The sequence below is a fragment of the Phyllobates terribilis genome, unplaced genomic scaffold, assembly GCF_046119375.1.
Source record: "Phyllobates terribilis strain yellow unplaced genomic scaffold, ASM4611937v1 Scaffold_1__5_contigs__length_1240528914, whole genome shotgun sequence".
Taxonomy (NCBI): domain Eukaryota; kingdom Metazoa; phylum Chordata; class Amphibia; order Anura; family Dendrobatidae; genus Phyllobates; species Phyllobates terribilis.
Window position 1 is genome coordinate 67,047,696 of NW_027362761.1, and position 18,973 is coordinate 67,066,668.

Sequence of the window (18,973 nt, forward strand, 5' to 3'; positions counted from 1 at the left end):
CATTTTTGTTACTAATACACATATACTTTTTCTGTATTTACAGCCAGATTGAGATCTATATACAGTATTATTGATTGTTTGATGATTGATATCCTCTTGAGCATTTAGGCCATTAAGATAATTGGCGGTTAGGAAACGAGTACCCATTAATTTCCTATTTTTTTATGTACCACACCTGTACACTGCAGGTACAGTGGTGGTGGCCCAGTTGTCTTGGGGATTGAATGGTGATTACCATCTTGTGTCCCCTTACACTGATAATTGACTCCCATCACTCTCATCTAAGCAGGGACTTATAGGGTCCTTTAGGGTGAGCCGATGAGGAGCGGGGGCGCCATTTACGTTCAAGAGGGTGCCAACCTCTGCTGTGAGATAGGGACAGATTAGTGGTGAGTTTAGGGCATTGCCCCTTCCCCACTTTATGATAATCTCTTTTAGGGCTGAGAATACTTTACAGCCTTTTTAACTATTTTTGGTGTTTTTTGTTTTTTTGAGGGTTAGTTACATTTGAATTTTTAATGATACCAATAAACATAAATTTAGGTGTATTTTTTCGGTGAAATTACTATAATGAGGCAGCAGAGTTACTCTGGACTCCATCTGGCCTCTGTTTAACGGTGTCCTTTTTATCAGAGGTGCATAAAACTGTGGCCGATGGCACTTTTATGCACGACTAAAAAGACAGACAGCGTCGAATCATAGGCCAGACGGCGTCCACAGTGCCTCCATCTGCCCCATTATAGGGAATCTTCTGCCTGGGGTTGCGTGTGAATTATGTATTTCAGAGATTTACATGGAAACCCTGATGTAAATGCAGAATGAACACATCAGCAGCAGGTGAAGAATTGGTTTTATTTATTTTTTACATTGTTCCTTGTGCAGTATAAGTGATTAGACGACTTTATTCTTCGGGTCGGTGCGATTACAGCGATTACAGATTTATATCGAGTTTTTATGTTTGGCAGCTGTCACACACTAAAAGATGCTTTTTTTTTGTTGCAAAAACTGTTTTTGTATCGCATATTTTGAGAGCTATAATTTTTCCATATTTCTGCCGATGGAGTCATGTGTCGGCTTGTTTTTTGTGGGACGGGTTGACGTTTTTATTTGTACCATTTCTGGGCACATGACATTTTTTGATCGCTTTCTTTTCCAATTTTTGGGAGGCAGAATAAACAAAGAACAATTCAGGAATTGTTTTTAGGGATTTTTTAATGTCGTTCTGTGTATGGTAAAATTGATAAGGCAGCTTTATTCTTCAGGTCAGTACGATTACAATGGTACCACATTTAGATAGTTTTTTTTACATTTTTTTGCGCTTTACACAATAAAAACTATTTTATAGAAAAAATAATTATTTTTGCATTGCTTTATTCTGAGAGCTATAACTTTTAATTTTTGGCTGATGGAGCTGTATGGCGGCTTGTTTTTTGCAAGATAAGATGGTACCATGTTTATTTACATTCGTCTTTTTGATCGCATTTTATTCTACTTTTTGTTCGGCGGTATGATGATAAAGCATAGTTTTATCCTCCTTTTTTTACGGTGTTCACTGAAGGGGTTAACTAGTGGGACAGTTTTATAGGTCAGGTCGTTCTGGACGCGATGATACCAAATATGCATACTTTTATTGTTTATTTTTTTTCATAATAATATTTATTTATGGGTATCTAATGTGGACTTCTTTGTGTGAAGGAGGACTTTATGCTGATCTGACAGTAAATGGCGATGTTTTGTTAAAGTGACTAATAAGAAATCATCGTTAGGTTCGTTTATTGACTCAAGAGCAATAAGTCACATGACAAGTAATAAAAATTTCTTTACTCAACTTAATTCAAATAAAGGCCCCGTCACACATAACGAGATCGCTAGCGAGATCGCTGATGAGTCACATTTTGGTGACGCAATAGCGATCTCGCTTAGCGATCTCGTTATGGCTGACAGGTAGCAACGATCAGGCCCCTGCTGTGAGATCGCTGATCGTTACAAAGCTTCCTGGACCATTCCTGGATCGTTGCGCTCCCGTTGGGCAGTGTGCATCGCTGTATTTGACACCTTGTCAACGACCTCGCTAGCGATTCAGAACTGAGACACGTAGAGGTGCATAAATTGGACTTTTCTGCGTTCATCGTCCCCGATTGGTGGTCGCTACTGCGTCCTTGTTTTTTCAGATCCCACCAGCGTTCTCCGGCTGTGACTCCACTTTGAACAAATCAGACATCTTTAGCGAAGTAGGTATTCTTTGGGGTCTCAAATGAGTTTCCATTTTTAATTCATTTATAGGACATCTACCAATTATCTGCTATCATTGCTCTTCAGGGAGGGAGGGCTTGGCTTCTATCTGTATATATATGCTTTTGCATGGGCAGATATTTTAGGGGTCTCGTGCACACACACCCACACAGCACGTTTTCTGACACGCTGTCATGGCCAACCGCTTCAGAAACTTTCTTCGTCGACGTGATGCAATTACGTACTGTCCGCCTGGCTTTGTGGACTCTGTGGATCGAGCCAATGGGGAAGTGGAGCTCGGTGAATAGCGTGCAAACGATCCTGCAATTGCAGGCCTTCAACCAGTGGGACATGGCAGAAACACCCATGATGCGAAGACCTGCCGCGACAACTGCTGCCAGTATTTTAACGGTCCTGGTGCCCCGTCACACATAATGAGATCGCTAACGAGATCGCTATTGAAGCCAAGCCCTCCCTCCCTGAAGAGCAATGATAGCAGATAATTGGTAGATGTCCTATAAATGAATTAAAAATGGAAACTCATTTGAGACCCCAAACAATACCTACTTCGCTAAAGATGTCTGATTTGTTCAAAGTGGAGTCACAGCCGGAGAACGCTGGTGGGATCTGAAAAAAACAAGGACGCAGTAGCGACCACCAATCAGGGACGATGAACGCAGAAAAGTCCAATTCATGCACCTCAATGTGCCTCAGTTCTGAATCGCTAGCGAGGTCGTTGACAAGGTGTCAAATACAGCGATGCACACTGCCCAGCGGGAGCGCAATGACCCAGGAATGGTCCAGGAAGCTTTGTAATGATCAGCGATCTCACAGCAGGGGCCTGATCGTTGCTACCTGTCAGCCATATCGAGATCGCTAGCGAGATCGCTATTGCGTCACCAAAACGTGACTCATCAGCGATCTCGCTAGCGATCTCGTTATGTGTGACGGGGCCTTAAGAAGCAAGCCATTTATCTTGCAGATGGAAGCAAAATAATTGTGGAAGGTGTTGGACAAGGAATGCTAAACTGTTCTAACAAGTTTGGGCATGATTCAAAAGTACTTGTACAGGATGTGTTATATGTTCCAGGATTATAAGGAGGATTGTTATTTGTAAAACGTCTAACAGCTAAAGGACTTACTGTAAAATTCAAAGATGATGAGTGTACAATCCTAGCAGGAAACAAGGTAATAACCAATGTCAAGGCAGATGAACAATTATATCATCTAGACACATTAAAGGAACAGATAAAGTTGTGTACCTATGATCACAAGAATTGTATTCACATGTGGCATATACGTCTAGGACACAGACATCCTGAAAGTATAATGGAGCTACAAAGGAAAGAATTGACAAAGGATCTATTGATATCTGATTGCCCAATTACTGTAAGATGTGAACGATGTATGAAATCCAAAGCCTCAAGGATATCTATTCCTAAAGAAAGTGAAACAAAAAGCACAAGACCACTTGATTTGGTGCATACTGACATATGTGGACCCATGAAAGTGACTATATCAGGAGGCAATAGATATATGGTGACTTTTATAAATGACTACTCAAGATACACAGTCACATACTTGATCAAGAACAAAAATAAAGTTTTCAATAAACTAGTAGACTACGTGACAAAGTCGAATAACAAATTTCAGAGGAAGCCAATTGTCATTAGAAGTGATAATGGAGGTGAATTCACAGGACACCAAATAGAAAACTACTTAAGAAAAAATGGTATAGAGCATCAAAAGACTGTTCCATACACACCGGAACAAAATGGAGTAGCAGAAAGGAAAAACAGAACTCTGACTGAAATGATAAGGTGTATGCTGACAGATTCCAAACTATCAGAGAAATATTGGGGTGAAGCAGCAATGACAGCTACATATCTACAGAACCGACTTTTTTCTAGAAAACTGAAAAAAAAAACATATAAACTGTGGCAAGGTATGAAACCAAGTATAAATCATTTAAGAGTTTTTGGTTGTAAAGTTTTTGTATTCATTCCAACAGAAAAACGTTCCAAACTTCAAAATAGGTCAATGGAAGAAACATTTGTTGGTATAGTGAAAATTGCAAAGGATATAGAATCCTAGATCCCAAAACAGACAGAGTTTTGGTGAGTGACAGTGTGACATTCATTGAGGATCTAAATGAAGACACTATGATTTCACTGGAAACAAAAAATGAGAAAAACAGCAATGATATAGCTGAAGGAATATCTGATGAAAAAGAAAAAATATCTGATGAAATTAATAAAAAACAAGATACAGAAAGTGAAGAGATACAACTACAAACAGACACAGAACCAAGACGTTCAATAAGAGAAAACAAAGGAAAACCACCAATACGCCTTTCATACAAGGCAAGTACAAGTAAAATTTATGAGCCTACCTCTTGGGAAGACATATCTCAACTTCCTGAAGAAGAAGCCAATAAATGGATAGAGGCAACAGAAATAGAAAGAAAATACATGCATGACTCAAAAACATGGACTTTAACAGAATTACCAGAAGGAAGAAAAGCTATAGGATGTAAATGAGTTTTTAAAGTAAAGTAGCGTACAGATGGCACAGCTGAACGATACTGAGCAAGACTCGTAGCTAAAGGTTATTCTCAAAAACATGGAGAAGACTACGATGAAACATTTGCTCCAGTTGTCAAACATACTACAATAAAAACTTTGTTTGCAGTTGCAGCAATGAAACAAATGGAACTGAAACATCTGGATGTAAAGACAGCATTTTTGAATAGAAGTTTAACAGAAGAAATTTACATGGAACAACCTCCAGGATTCAAATATGAAAGTAACCCAAACATGATTTGCAAATTACAGAAAAGTATATACGGTTTAAAACAAGCTGCTAAAGCGTAGAATGATAAAATCACGGAGGTGCTCACAAATAAAAAAATTAAAAGAAGCAAAGCTGATCCTTGCCTGTACACAAGAAGACTAATGGACAGATGGATCTATGTACTCATATACAGTACAGACCAAAAGTTTGGACACACCTTCTCATTTAAAGATTTTTCTGTATTTTCATGACTATGAAAATTGTACATTCACAATGAAGGCATCAAAACTATGAATTAACACATGTGGAATTATATACTTAACAAAAAAGTGTGAAACAACAGAAAATATGTCTTATATTCTAGGTTCTTCAAAGTAGCTACATTTTGCTTTGATGACTGCTTTGCACACTCTTGGCATTCTCTTGATGAGCTTCAAGAGGTAGTCACCAGAAATGGTCTTCCAACAATCATGAAGGAGTTACCAGAGATGCTTAGCACTTGTTGGCCCTTTTGCCTTCACTCTGCGGTCCAGCTCACCCCAAACCATCTCGATTGGGTTCAGGTCTGGTGACTGTGGAGGCCAGGTCATCTGGCATAGCACCCCATCACTCTCCTTCTTGGTCAAATAGCCCTTACACAGCCTGGAGGTGTGTTTGGGATCATTGTCCTGTTGAAAAATAAATGATGGTCCAACTAAACGCAAACCTGATGGAATAACATGTCGCTGCAAGATGCTGTGGTAACCATGCTGGTTCAGTATGCCTTCAATTTTGAATAAATCCCCAACATTGTCACCAGCAAAGCACCCCCACACCATCACACCTCCTCCTCCATGCTTCACGGTGGGAACCAGGCATGTAGAGTCCATCCATTCACCTTTTCTGCGTCGCACAAAGACACGGTGGTTGGAACCAAAGATCTCAAATTTGGACTCATCAGACCAAAGCACAGATTTCCACTGGGCTAATGTCCATTCCTTGTGTTTTTTAGCCCAAACAAGTCTCTTCTGCTTGTTGCCTGTCCTTAGCAGTGGTTTCCTAGCAGCTATTTTACCATGAAGGCCTGCTGCACAAATTCTCCTCTTAACAGTTGTTGTAGAGATGTGTCTGCTGCTAGAACTCTGTGTGGCATTGACCTGGTCTTTAATCTGAGCTGCTGTTAACCTGTGATTTCTGAGGCTGGTGACTCGGATAAACTTATCCTCAGAAGCAGAGGTGACTCTTGGTCTTCCTTTCCTGGGGCGGTCCTCATGTGAGCCAGTTTCTTTGTAGCGCTTGATGGTTTTTGCAACTGCACTTGGGGACACTTTCAAAGTTTTCCCAATTTTTCGCACTGACTGACTTTTATTTCTTAAAGTAATGATGGCCACTCATTTTTCTTTACTTAGCTGCTTTTTTCTTGCCATAATACAAATTCTAACAGTCTATTCAGTAGGACTATCAGCTGTGTATCCACCTGACTTCTGCACAACACAACTGATGGTCCCAACCCCATTTATAAGGCAAGAAATCCCACTTATTAAACCTGACAGGGCACACCTGTGAAGTGAAAACCATTTCCGGTGACTACCTCTTGAAGCTCATCAAGAGAATGCCAAGAGTGTGCAAAGCAGTCATCAAAGCAAAAGGTGGCTACTTTGAAGAACCTAGAATATAAGACATATTTTCAGTTATTTCACACTTTTTTGTTAAGTATATAATTCCACATGTGTTAATTCATAGTTTTGATGCCTTCAGTGTGAATGTACAATTTTCATAGTCATGAAAATACAGAAAAAAAAATCTTTAAATGAGAAGGTGTGTCCAAACTTTTGGTCTGTACAGTACGTTGATGACATTTTAGTTTGTTTTGAAAAAGAAAGGGGTAAAGAGGACATACTAAAAATCCTGAATCAACATTTAGAGATCAACGACTTGGGAAATGAGAAACAGTACTTAGGAATACAGATAGAAAGAGAAGAAGATGGAAGTTTCCTACTTAATCAAAATCACATGATTCAAGACATAACCGAAACATTTGGATTCAAGGATGCAAAAACAGCAAAGTCTCCAATGGAAACTAATTATCTTAAAGAGATGAGTAGTGAGAAAAACGTCTTACCAAATAATGAAGAGTACAGAATGGCGATAGGAAAATTACTGTATCTAGCGACTGTTACAAGGCCAGACATTGCAGCAGCAGCAGCAGGAATTCTGAGTAGAAAAGTGTCCAAGCCAAATAAAGCAGATTGGAATGCTGTGAAGAGAGTAATATGTTATTTGAAAGGAACCAGCAATGTTAAACTGAAACTGCCTACAAGTGATAAATGCATTTTAACTGGATACGTTGATGCAGATTGGGCTGGAGATCCAACTGGCAGAAAATCTACCAGTGGCTATCTTTTCTTTCTCTCAGGTGGACCAATTGGTTGGACTAGTAAAAAACAATCAATAGTAACGCTGTCATCAACAGATGAAGAATATGTTGCAGCAGCACATGCGAGTCAAGAAGTTCTATGGTTAAGACAATTGCTAACAGACCTAGGAGAAGCACAGTTGGAACCAACAAAAATAAATAATGACAATCAGGAATGTCTTTTTCTTGCTCAGATAGAAAGAGTTAACCCAAGAACCAAGCACATTGATGTGAAGTATCATTTCTTGAGGGACCATCAGGAACAAGGAATCCTGAAATTAGAATATTGTCCAACTGAAAATATGACAGCAGACATTTTCACAAAGGCATTGAATGCTGAAAAACATCAGAGACTAATGAAGAAATTAGGTTTGACTGAATAAGTCCTTACTGTTGAGAAAGGGTGTTGGTATATGCAACAGTTGTGGACTTCTTTGTTTGTGTGAAGGAGGACTTGATGCTGATCTGAGAATAGATGGCGATGTTGTGTAAAGTTTCCTTGTTTTTACTGTATTGTGAAAGAAAAAAGTCTCTCTTGTACTTTCTGTTTTGTTCATACTTCCTGGTGCAGTACTGTGTGACTGTGCATTGTTTTTTCCTTTACCTCATGTTCTCCGAAGTAAAAGCTTGTTATCCCAATGTAATCTGCTCTGTGAAGTTTCTACCATAACTGTGGGTATCCAGAAGCTGTGCAACAGTTATAAGGTATAACAGTGTAAGATCACTGCTATACCTTATAACCTGTCAGTGCTGCAGACTCAAGTAAGGCCAGGGTCCCACTAGCGCATGGCATGCTATGCGAGAGCATCGGATGTGATATGCTAATGACCCTCGGCTCCTGCTCTGCTGTGAGCGGGAGCCGAGTGTCAGTGCTCTGTGCTCTGATCCTATCGCACAGAGAAGATCGCAGCACAGCTGTGGAGGGGACGGAGAAAGTAATTTCTCCATCTCCTCTGTTGCTCACGTCGGCGGGAATTGCACTGCACTTGGGTGCAGGCTTATAGACTTATATGTGTGCGTTCGATCTGAATCCAGCAAGCTGCGATTTTTTTTCAGTCTGATCGCTAGAAAAAAAAATGCCACTGAGCTGCGATTTTTTATCGGATTGAATTTGTCTGATTTAATCGCAAGTGAGAGTGAGCCCTTAGTTAGATCATGCACTGCGCATGATCTAACTAACTTGCTAGTGCCTGGTGACCTGGATGTTGTCATGACAACATTGAGTCACCATGGCAACGATTGGGGCCCCATAATGACGTTGTGGGGTCTCCGATCCAAGAGCAGAGGGGCTTCTGTTCCTCTGCTTGCTAAATGCTGCGATCGCAGCATTTAGAAGGTTAAAGTGCCGGCAGCGGTGTGTCCGTGTGCTCCACACGCTGACATGTCCGTTTTTGTGCGGATACACAGTCTGCAAAAGTGCCTCGCGCTGGAAACACACGAATGACATCTGCGTGTAATCAGTGTGACATGGACTGGCGCCTGGGAATCAGCGCTACAGGTAGCACAGTTCCCAAGCGCCAAGTGCTGAAAGCTGCTCCCACCAAGGTTCCCTGTCGCGGCTGCTATCAGCACCAGCAGGGACCATGATGAGGGTAGTGGTAGTCTGCTCCCGGTGCCCCCCTGTCAGAATTAGAATAATATAATAAAATCCTTATATTCGCCTCTCCTAAGTGCCCACCACTGTAATCCATGCGACCGCTGCTGCAGAGGAGCCGGGAAGAATGAGTGGCTCCGGAGCTGCACTCAGTGAGTGACAGGGCACCACTTCTGAGCTTCAGCTATGGAGTGGCTCATTCTCCCCGGCTCCTCTGCAGCAGCAGTCACATGGATTACAGCGGGGAACACCTAGGAGCGGTGAGTGCATAGATTTTATTATTTTATTCTTATTTTTACAGGTGGGACACTGCGGGATCAGACTACCACTACCCTCATCATGGTCCCTGCTGGTGCTGATCACAGCGCCGGCAGCGGACTGTGATGAGGGCGGCATTCAGCACAGGTACCAGAAATATCCTGACGTGTGAAACCGGCCTAAAACTAATACCTTTGTAAACAAAAATTAAAACCTTTATGGATGTGTGCCCTTTGTTCTTACATTTTTTAACTTCTATCTTTTTTGACATTGGTTTGTATTCTATTTGTTATCACCTGATCCTAAACAAATAATTTTGGTTCACTAATTTGATGTATTGATACTTTTATGGTCGGATTCATTCTCTCTCTGTTTCTTGGTTATTCACCAACTGTTCTATTCCGTATGCATAGGGTCCTGTCTTTCGGTTTGTGAGGATACTACATATAATATACTATATAATTATAGCAGTAATACTATATGTTTATCACACCAATTTTTCCCTTGTTTCATATATTAAGAAACTGACAGACTCCATAAATGGAAGGCGTATGACTGTTATTGAAGAGAACGGGGCTATATTGGTTACTGATATTTTTTTCTTAACATCTTGGATTGACCGACAGCACTGTAATTGTTCAATAATAAAATTAATTATCAAAAATACAAATTGCATAATAATTGTGCTCACTGTGTAAAACATAGATGGCAAAAGCATTGTCGATGTGCGGTAATGGTGAAAATTACTTAACCAGATAGCAGCAGCTACATGTGGTCTTTCCGTACTTTAAAACCTTAGCTATATGGGGCGCTATGTTAGATGTAAGTTGGACGTTGGATTATTCCGCTGTTTAACGTGTATAGGAGTTTTTCGATTCTCCATTTACATTTGGCTTTCAATAGGCTTCATCCTTTGTTCCTGCAGGAGAAAGAGAAAAGTCTGGAAATATCTTCTTCTCTTTTACCCATTGACCACATTGCATGCTCAGCAAAGCTAATTGTGCATGATTATAAGGACGTTCAGCTGACAATTATTTAAGGTGTGAGGCCACCTTACTAATTTCTTTAATAAGTGTTAGGCCACGGCCCCACTATCAGTATTTGGTCAGTATTCGGTCAGTGATTCTTCTCCGGAGTGGGAGCCAAAACCAGGAGTGGGTGATAAATGCAGAATTGGTGACTTGTTTCTATTATACCTTTTCTCTGATTGTTCCACTCCTGGTTTTGGCTCCCACTCCTGAGAAAAAATACTGACCGAATACTGACCAAATACTGATAGTGGGGCCGTGGCCTTAGGGTACTACTACATGTTGCCTCAACATGGAAACAGACACATCAGAAAACTGCGACAATTCACTGTAAAACTGCGCGGTTGAGAATACAATACAGTAATGTGGTTACAATGTGTAATATCAGCCTAAATCAGTCAATCTGGATATTAAAGGGATTCTCCACTTTTATAAAAGTGGACATCGAATGATTTTAGTAATATGTAATAACAAAGCCACCCTCCCCCACTGCAGTGTCGGCTCCCCACCATTGCTCTAGTCTCTGTATTTTAGCTGCAACTGTGAAACCACAATGACCGCTGCAGCAAATCACTGAGCACAGTTGATTACAGGCAGCAGAAACAAAAGATGATGTTTTTTTAAAGTATGGACATATCAAATTGTGGCTTGGAACCGACCTCAATGCTTTCCAAGGTCTTTTTAGTAGTGTGATGAAATTATAGCACACATGCCTACAGGATTCAGAAATAATTTGCATGGATGATAATTCCAATACTTTGCTTTCAGATTTGTTTTCCATGTTTAACCCAGGTATCACTCTACTCTTTTTTTTTTCCTTCAGATGTGCTGTCAGCGGAGGTATGTAAAACATGCCATCAAAATGCCACATGTATAGAAAAAGATAACAAGTATTTCTGTATGTGCAACTTTGGATTGATTGGAAATGGAAGGACACAATGTGTGGGTAAGTTAAACGAATTGTATTTTTGTATTTTTGTTTTTGTTTAATATTATTTAACTTCTAGGAATTAGATAGATAGATACTGCTGTTGAGTGAAAAAGAATCACAGGAATGTAGTGCAGTGACCACAGTGGTAGCAAAGTACAATCCCATCAGAGTACTGTGAACCTCCTACATCATGCATCTATTGCACCTAAACATAATGACATCGCGGCGGCCTACTAATCAAAAGAGGCGCCTGGGATGCAGCAGATAGTAGGAGGTTCATAGTGATCTCATCCAACGTCAATGGACTACCCACATGGTTACTGCAATCTGGACCCTGTCTTGTGAAACATTTTGCTAATCTCTAATAGACTCACACATAGATATATATAAGGAAACTGCTCAAAAAAATAAAGGGGTCACTTAAACAACAGAATATAACTCCAAGTAAATCAAACTTCTGTGAAATCAAACTGTCCACGTAGGAAGCAACACTGATTGACAATCAATTTCACATGCTGTTGTGCAAATGGAATAGACTATAGATGGAAATTATTGGCAATTATCAAGACACCCTCAATAAAGGAGTGACTCTGCAGGTAGGGACCACAGACCACATCTCAGTACCAATGCATTCTGGCTGATGTTTTGGTCACTTTTGAATGTTGGTTGTGCTTTCACACTCGTGGTAGCATGAGACAGACTCTACAACCCACAGAAGTTACTCAGGTAGTGCAGCTCATCCAGGATGGCACATCAATGCGAGCTGTGGCAAGAAGGTTTGCTGTGTCTGTCAGCGTACTGTCCAGAGGCTGAAGGTGCTACCTGGAGATAGGCCAGTACAGCAGGAGACGTGGAGGGGGCCGTAGGAGGGCAACAACACAGGAGCAGGACCGCTACCTCCGCCTTTGTGCAAGGAGGAACAGGAGGAGCACTGCCAGAGCCCTGCAAAATGACGTCCAGCAGGCCACAAATGTGCATGTGTCTGCACAAACGGTTAGAAACCGACTCCATGAGGGTGGCATGAGGGCTCGACGTCCACAGATGGGGGTTGTGCTCACAGCCCAACACCGTGCAGGACCCTTGGCATTTACCACAGAACACCAGGATTGGCAAAGTCGCCACTGGCACCCTGTGCTCTTCACAGATGAAAGCAGATTCACACTGAGCACATATGACAGACGTGACAGAGTCTGGAGACGCTGTGGAGAGCAATCTGCTGCCTGCAAAATCCTTCAGCATGACCGATTTGGCAGTGGGTCAGTAATGGTGTGGGGTGGCATTTCTTTGGAGGGACGCACTGCCCTCCATGTGCTCGCCAGAGATAGCCTGACTACCATTAGGTACCGAGATGAGATCCTCAGACCCCTTGTCAGACCATATGCTGGTGCGGTTGGCTCTCGGTTCCTCCTAATGCAGGACAATGCCAGACCTCATGTGGCTGAAGTGTGTCAGCAGTTCCTGCAAGATGAAGGCATTTAAGCTATGGACTGGCTCGCCCATTCCCCAGACCTGAATCCGATAGAGCACATCTGGGACATCAAGTCTCGCTCCATCCACCAACGTCACGTTGCACCACTGACTGTCCAGGAGTTGGCGGATGCTTTAGTCCAGGTCTGCGAGGAGATCCCACAGGAGACCATCCGCAACCTCAACAGGAGCACGGCCAGGCATTGTAGGGAGGTCATACAGGCACGTGGAGGCCACACACAATACTGAGCCTCATTTTGACTTTTTTTAAGGACATTACATCAAAGTTGGATCAGCCTGTAGTGTGTTTTTCCACTTTAATTTTGGGGGTGACTCCAAATCCAGGCCTCCATTGGTTAATAAATTTGATTTCCATTGATGATTTTTGTGTGATTTTGTTGTCAGCACATTCAACTTTGTACAGACCAAAGTATTCAATGAGAATATTTCATTCATTGAGATCTAGGATGTGTTATTTTAGTGCTCCCTTTATTTTTTTGAGCAGTGTACATACATACATACAGTACAGACCAAAAGTTTGAACACACCTTCTCATTTAAAGATTTTTCTGTATTTTCATGACTATGAAAATTGTACATTCACACTGAAGGCATCAAAACTATGAATTAACACATGTGGAATTATATACCTTTTGCTTTGATGACTGCTTTGCACACTCTTGTCATTCTCTTGATGAGCTTCAAGAGGTAGTCACCGGAAATGGTCTTCCAACAATCTTGAAGGAGCTCTCAGAGATGCTTAACACTTGTTGGCCCTTTTGCTTTCACTCTGCGGTCCAGATCACCCCAAACCATCTCGATTGGGTTCAGGTGTGGTGACTGTGGAGGCCAGGTCATCTGGCGTAGCACCCCATCACTCTCCTTCTTGGTCAAATAGCCCTTACACAGCCTGGAGGTGTGTTTGGGGTCATTGTCCTGTTGAAAAATAAATGATGGTCCAACTAAATGCAAACCGGTTGAAATAGCATGTCGCTGCAAGATGGTGTGGTAGCCATGCTGGTTCAGTATACCTTCAATTTTGAATAAATCACCAACAGTGTTACCAGCAAAGCACCCCCACACCATCACACCTCCTCCTTCATGCTTCACGGTGGGAACCAGGCATGTAGAGTCCATCCGTTCACCTTTTCTGCATCGCACAAAGACACGGTGGTAGGAAGCAAAGATCTCAAATTTGGACTCATCAGACCAAAGCACAGATTTCCACTGGTCTAATGGCCATTCCTTGTGTTCTATAGCCCAAACAAGTCTCTTCTGCTTGTTGCCTGTCCTTAGCAGTGGTTTCCTAGCAGCTATTTTACCATGAAGGCCAGCTGCACAAAGTCTCCTCTTAACAGCTGTTGTAGAGATGTGTCTGCTGCTAGAACTCTGTGTGGCATTGACCTGGTCTCTAATCTGAGCTGCTGATAACCTGCGATTTCTGAGGCTGGTGACTCGGATAAACTTATCCTCAGAAGCAGAGGTGACTCTTGGTCTTCCTTTCCTGGGGCGGTCCTCATGTGAGCCAGTTTCTTTGTAGCGCTTGATGGTTTTTGCAACTGCACTTGGGGACACTTTCAAAGTTTGCCCAATTTTTCGGACTGACTGACCTGCATTTCTTAAAGTAATGATGGCCACTCGTTTTTCTTTACTTAGTTGCTTTTTTCTTGCCATAATACAAATTTTAACAGCCTATTCAGTAGGACTATCAGCTGTGTATCCACCAGAGTTCTGCACAACACGACTGATGGTCCCAACCCCATTTATAAGGCAAGAAATCCCACTTATTAAACCTGACAGGGCACACCTGTGAAGTGAAAACCATTTCCGGTGACTACTTCTTGAAGCCCATCAAGAGAATGCCAAGAGTGTGCAAAGCAGTCATCAAAGCAAAAGGTGGCTACTTTGAAGAACCTAGAATATAAGACATATTTTCAGTGGTTTCACACTTTTTTGTTAAGTATATAATTCCACATGTGTTAATTCATAGTTTTGATGCCTTCAGTGTGAATGTGCAATTTTCATAGTCATGAAAATACAGAAAAATCTTTAAATGAGAAGGTGTGTCCAAACTTTTGGTCTGTACTGTATATCGAGTGTAAGTAGCAGCTAGGGGTCATTTTTATGTACAATTGAAACCAAGAGTGTTTCAGAGTGACCAAGAGTCACCACTGCTTCTGAGGATAAGTTTATCTGAGTCACCAGCCTCAGAAATCGCAGGTTAACAGCAGCTCAGATTAGAGACCGGGTCAATGCCACACAGAGTTCTAGCAGCAGACACATCTCTACAACAACTATTAAAAGGAGACTTTGTGCAGCAGGCCTTCATGATAAAATAGCTGCTAGGAAACCACTGCTAAGGACAGGCAACAAGCAGAAGAGACTTGTTTGGGCTAAAGAACACAAGAAATGGACATTAGACCAGTGGAAATCTGTGCTTTTGTCTGATGAGTCCAAATTTGAGATCTTTGGTTCCAACCACCGTGTCTTTGTGCGACGCAGAAAAGGTGAACGGATGGACTCTACATGCCTGGTTCCCACCGTGAAGCATGGAGGAGGAGGTGTGATGGCGTGGGGGTGCTTTGCTGGTGACACTGTTGGAGATTTATTCAAAATTGAAGGCATACTGAACCAGCATGGCTACCATCTTGCAGCGGCATGCTATTCCATCCGGTTTGCGTTTAGTTGGACCATCATTTATTTTTCAACAGGACAATGACCCCAAACACACCTCCAGGCTTTGTAAGGGCTATTTGACCAAGAGGGAGAGTGATGGGGTGCTACGCCAGATGACCTGGCCTCCACAATCACCAGACCTGAACCCAATCTAGATGGTTTGGGGTGAGCTGGACCGCAGAGTGAAGGCAAAAGGGCCAACAAGTGCTAAGCATCTCTGGGAACTCCTTCAAGATTGTTGGAAGACCATTTCCGGTGACTACCTCTTGAAGCTCATCAAAAGAATGCCAAGAGTGTGCAAAGCAGTCATCAAAGCAAAAGGTGACTACTTTGAAGAACCTAGAATATAAGACATATTTTCAGTTGTTTCACACTTTTTTGTTAACTATATAATTCCACATGTGTTAATTCATAGTTTTGATGCCTTCAGTGTGAATCTACAATTTCCATAGTCAAGAAAATACAGAAAAATCTTTAAATGAGAAGGTGTGTCCAAACTTTTGGTCTGTACTGTACACCAAGAGCCTGAGGTACATACAAGTGCTTCTAACTAAATTAGAATATCATCAAAAAGTTATTTTATTTCAGTTCTTCAATACAAAAAGTGAAACTCATATATTATATAGAGTCATTACAAACAGAGTGATCTATTTCAAGTGTTTATTACTGTTAATGTTGATGATTATGGCTTACAGCCAATGAAAACACAAAAGTCATTATCACAGTAAATTAAAATAATTAACAAAAACACCTGAAAAGGCTTCCTAAGTGTTTAAAAAGGTCCCTTAGTCTGTTTCGGTAGGCTCCACAATCATGGGGAAGACTGCTGACTCGACAGATGTCCAGAAGGCAGTCATTGACACACTCCACAAGGACGGTAAGGCACAAAAGGTCATTGCTAAAGAAGCTAGCTGTTCACAGAGTGCTGTATCCAAGCATATTAATGGAAAGTTGAGTGGAAGGAAAAAGTGTGGTAGGAAAAGGTGCCCAAGCAACCGGGACAACTGCAGCCTTGAAAGGATTGCTAAGAAAAGGTCATTCAAAAATTTGGGGGCCATTCACAAGGAGTGGACTGCTGCTGGAGTCATTGCTTCAAGAGCCACCACACACAGCCATATCCTGGACATGGGCTACAAGTGTCGCATTCCTTGTGTCAAGCATGACCAATAGACACCGCCAGAAGCATCTTGCCTGGGCCAAGGAGAAAAAGACCAGAGCTGTTGCTCAGTGGTCCAAGGTGTTGTTTTCAGATGAAAGTAAATTTTGCATTTCATTTGGAAATCAAAGTCCCAGCGTCCGGAGGAAAGGTGGAGAGGCACACAATCCAAGCTGCTTGAGGTCTAGTGTGAAGTTTCCACAATCAGTGATGGTTTGGGGAGCCATTTCATCTGCTGGTGTAGGTCCACTGTGTTTTATCAAGACCAAAGTCAGCGCAGCTGTCTACCAGGTAATTTTAGAGCACTTCATGCTTCCCTCTGCCAACAAGCTTTTTGGAGATGGAAAGGACTTGGCACCTGTCCACACTTCCAAAAGTACCAATAGCTGGTTTAAAAACAACGGTATCACTGTGCTTGATTGGCCAGCAAACTCGTCTGACCTTAACCCCATAGAGAATCTATGGGGTATTGTCAAGAGTAGTGTTGAGCCACCCCCGTAGTGTTCGAGTTCGGTTCGGTTCGTCGAACACCCGTGTGTTCGCCGAACTGTTCGTCGAACTGTTCGTCGAACACCTTCGAACACCGTTAAAACCAATGGCAGGCAAACAAAAACACATAGAAACACATAGAAAACACCTTCAAAGGTGTCGAAAAGCTGACAAACTGCTCAGAAGACACAACTAACACATGGAAAAGTGACAAGTACATATAGTCATGCGAAAAGAAAAGAGGTGGAGGAGTAAAAGGAGGGGGAGACACAGATATAGGCATGTCATGCCCTTCTAAAATCCAAAAAGTGAGAAGCCGAGACGGCCAGTCCGCTCCTGCCCGTGCCACCTCCGTGTCGCCGGGTTTGTGCCAGAGCCGCGGTGAACCCTGACGGCCAGCCCCCCTCTCCCAATACTGGTGCCTGTCCGCTGGTGGGTCGAGAGAGCCCCCCTGTGGTGGAGGCAGCTCTAAGCTTTTTAATTTAAATTGTCCCTCTAATTTGAATGAATACACTTTAAATCCATTTACAAGGATCTATTGGAGGGCAAGTCTCATGCCAGCAGCCGCGTAATTCCAGCTCCAGTAGCGTCCACTAAAGCTGCTGCAGTTAAAAAGCTTTTATAAGGATCGAGCTCGGCTGTCCACCGCAAGGCATCCTAGTGCCAGTCCCAGCCCCTATGCCTTGGGGTGCCTCCTGATGCTCTTCACTAAGTATCCCGTGGTCCCGAAGCATTTCCTTTGAAAAAATTAAGTGTCCAAACTACAGGTGGTGTAGCTTGCTTAACAGCCGGGATAATCCGCTGACTAGCAGACACTGCTACTAGGCACAAAGTATTTCCTGGGCTAGATGCAGTTAAAAATTTGTAAGTAGATACTCTCGTTGGATGCTGAGAAAGCATTCCATAGAGTCTCCTGGCACGCCATATATGATTCTCTTAAAAAGCTTGGGGTAGGGGTCTAGGGGACCCTTTTATAGCCAAAATCACGGCCCTGTATCACAATACGTCACCTAGGCTGAAGATAAATGGAACTGTAGCACCGAGGGCTCGGTTGCTACAGACGTATTGCACCTCACCCAGAGGTGTGATATCTCACTCTCAGATAAGGATGGAGTGTGGATCAGGACCCGACACCTGCATGCATTACACCACATTGCCGTGGGGCAGGGCGACCAATATGCCCCTGAGATGGGCACGACAGTCCCTGTCCCTGGCTGGAGTGGGGGGAGGGAACACTGAGGAAGGGGAACCCTGCAGTGCAGGAGCAGGGAGGAAGCAGTTCCTGGGTGCATTGAGAAGGGAGTATAAAAGGTGGGCACCATCTTAGTTCAGTGCAGAGAAGTCTGAGCAGAAGGGGCAGGGAGCAGGGGCTCTGCATGAGCTCTGCTCCGGAGGCGGGCCTAGTAACAGAGGCCCAGGCCTGCAAGAGGGAGAAGGAAGGAAGAGGAGCGGAGAAGGCTCCAGGAACGAGGAATGAAGGGATCCCAGGGGTGCGGACGGGCGAGTCGCCACCGCACGCCCGAATCCACCTGCGTGGAGGGGTCAGGCCAAAGGGGGAGACCGGTCCCCGAACTAGTGGAGGCAGGAAACGACCCTCAGCTAGAAACCGGAGGCTCTGACATTTTATGTGGCGCAGCCCCTTGCTCCACCCGCTAGGAAGGCACCACATAGGGTCAGGGAAACTGGCGCCAAGTTTACCAAGAGGAGGCCCGAGGCAGCCGGACAGAAGTGTTGGTAAGAAAAGCCAGACAAAGGACACACAAAGGGGGTCCTGTGAAGCGCTCCAAAGTTATCTGGGAGTTGTCTGAGCCCCTCACCTGGTGAGCACAGTACGACGTGGGCAGCCGTTACCTGCAGACGTGGTCTGGATAATAAGAACTGTGAGTAAAGGCCCTGAACTGCATCACTGACTCCGTGTCGTTACTGCTGCTGCCCTGCACCATCACCCCCATCCT

At 43.0% G+C, this 18,973-nt stretch overlaps 1 protein-coding gene across 1 annotated transcript in view; it reads left to right on the forward strand.

The window, feature by feature from the left end:
* Positions 1-18,973, forward strand: part of SUSD1 (sushi domain containing 1) — a 644,959-nt gene that overhangs the window by 59,782 nt on the left and 566,204 nt on the right. Inside the window, exon 2 of the mRNA XM_073663765.1 lies at positions 11,124-11,246. Coding sequence (XP_073519866.1) covers positions 11,124-11,246 — 123 coding nt within the window. The remainder of the gene's footprint in view (positions 1-11,123; positions 11,247-18,973) is intronic.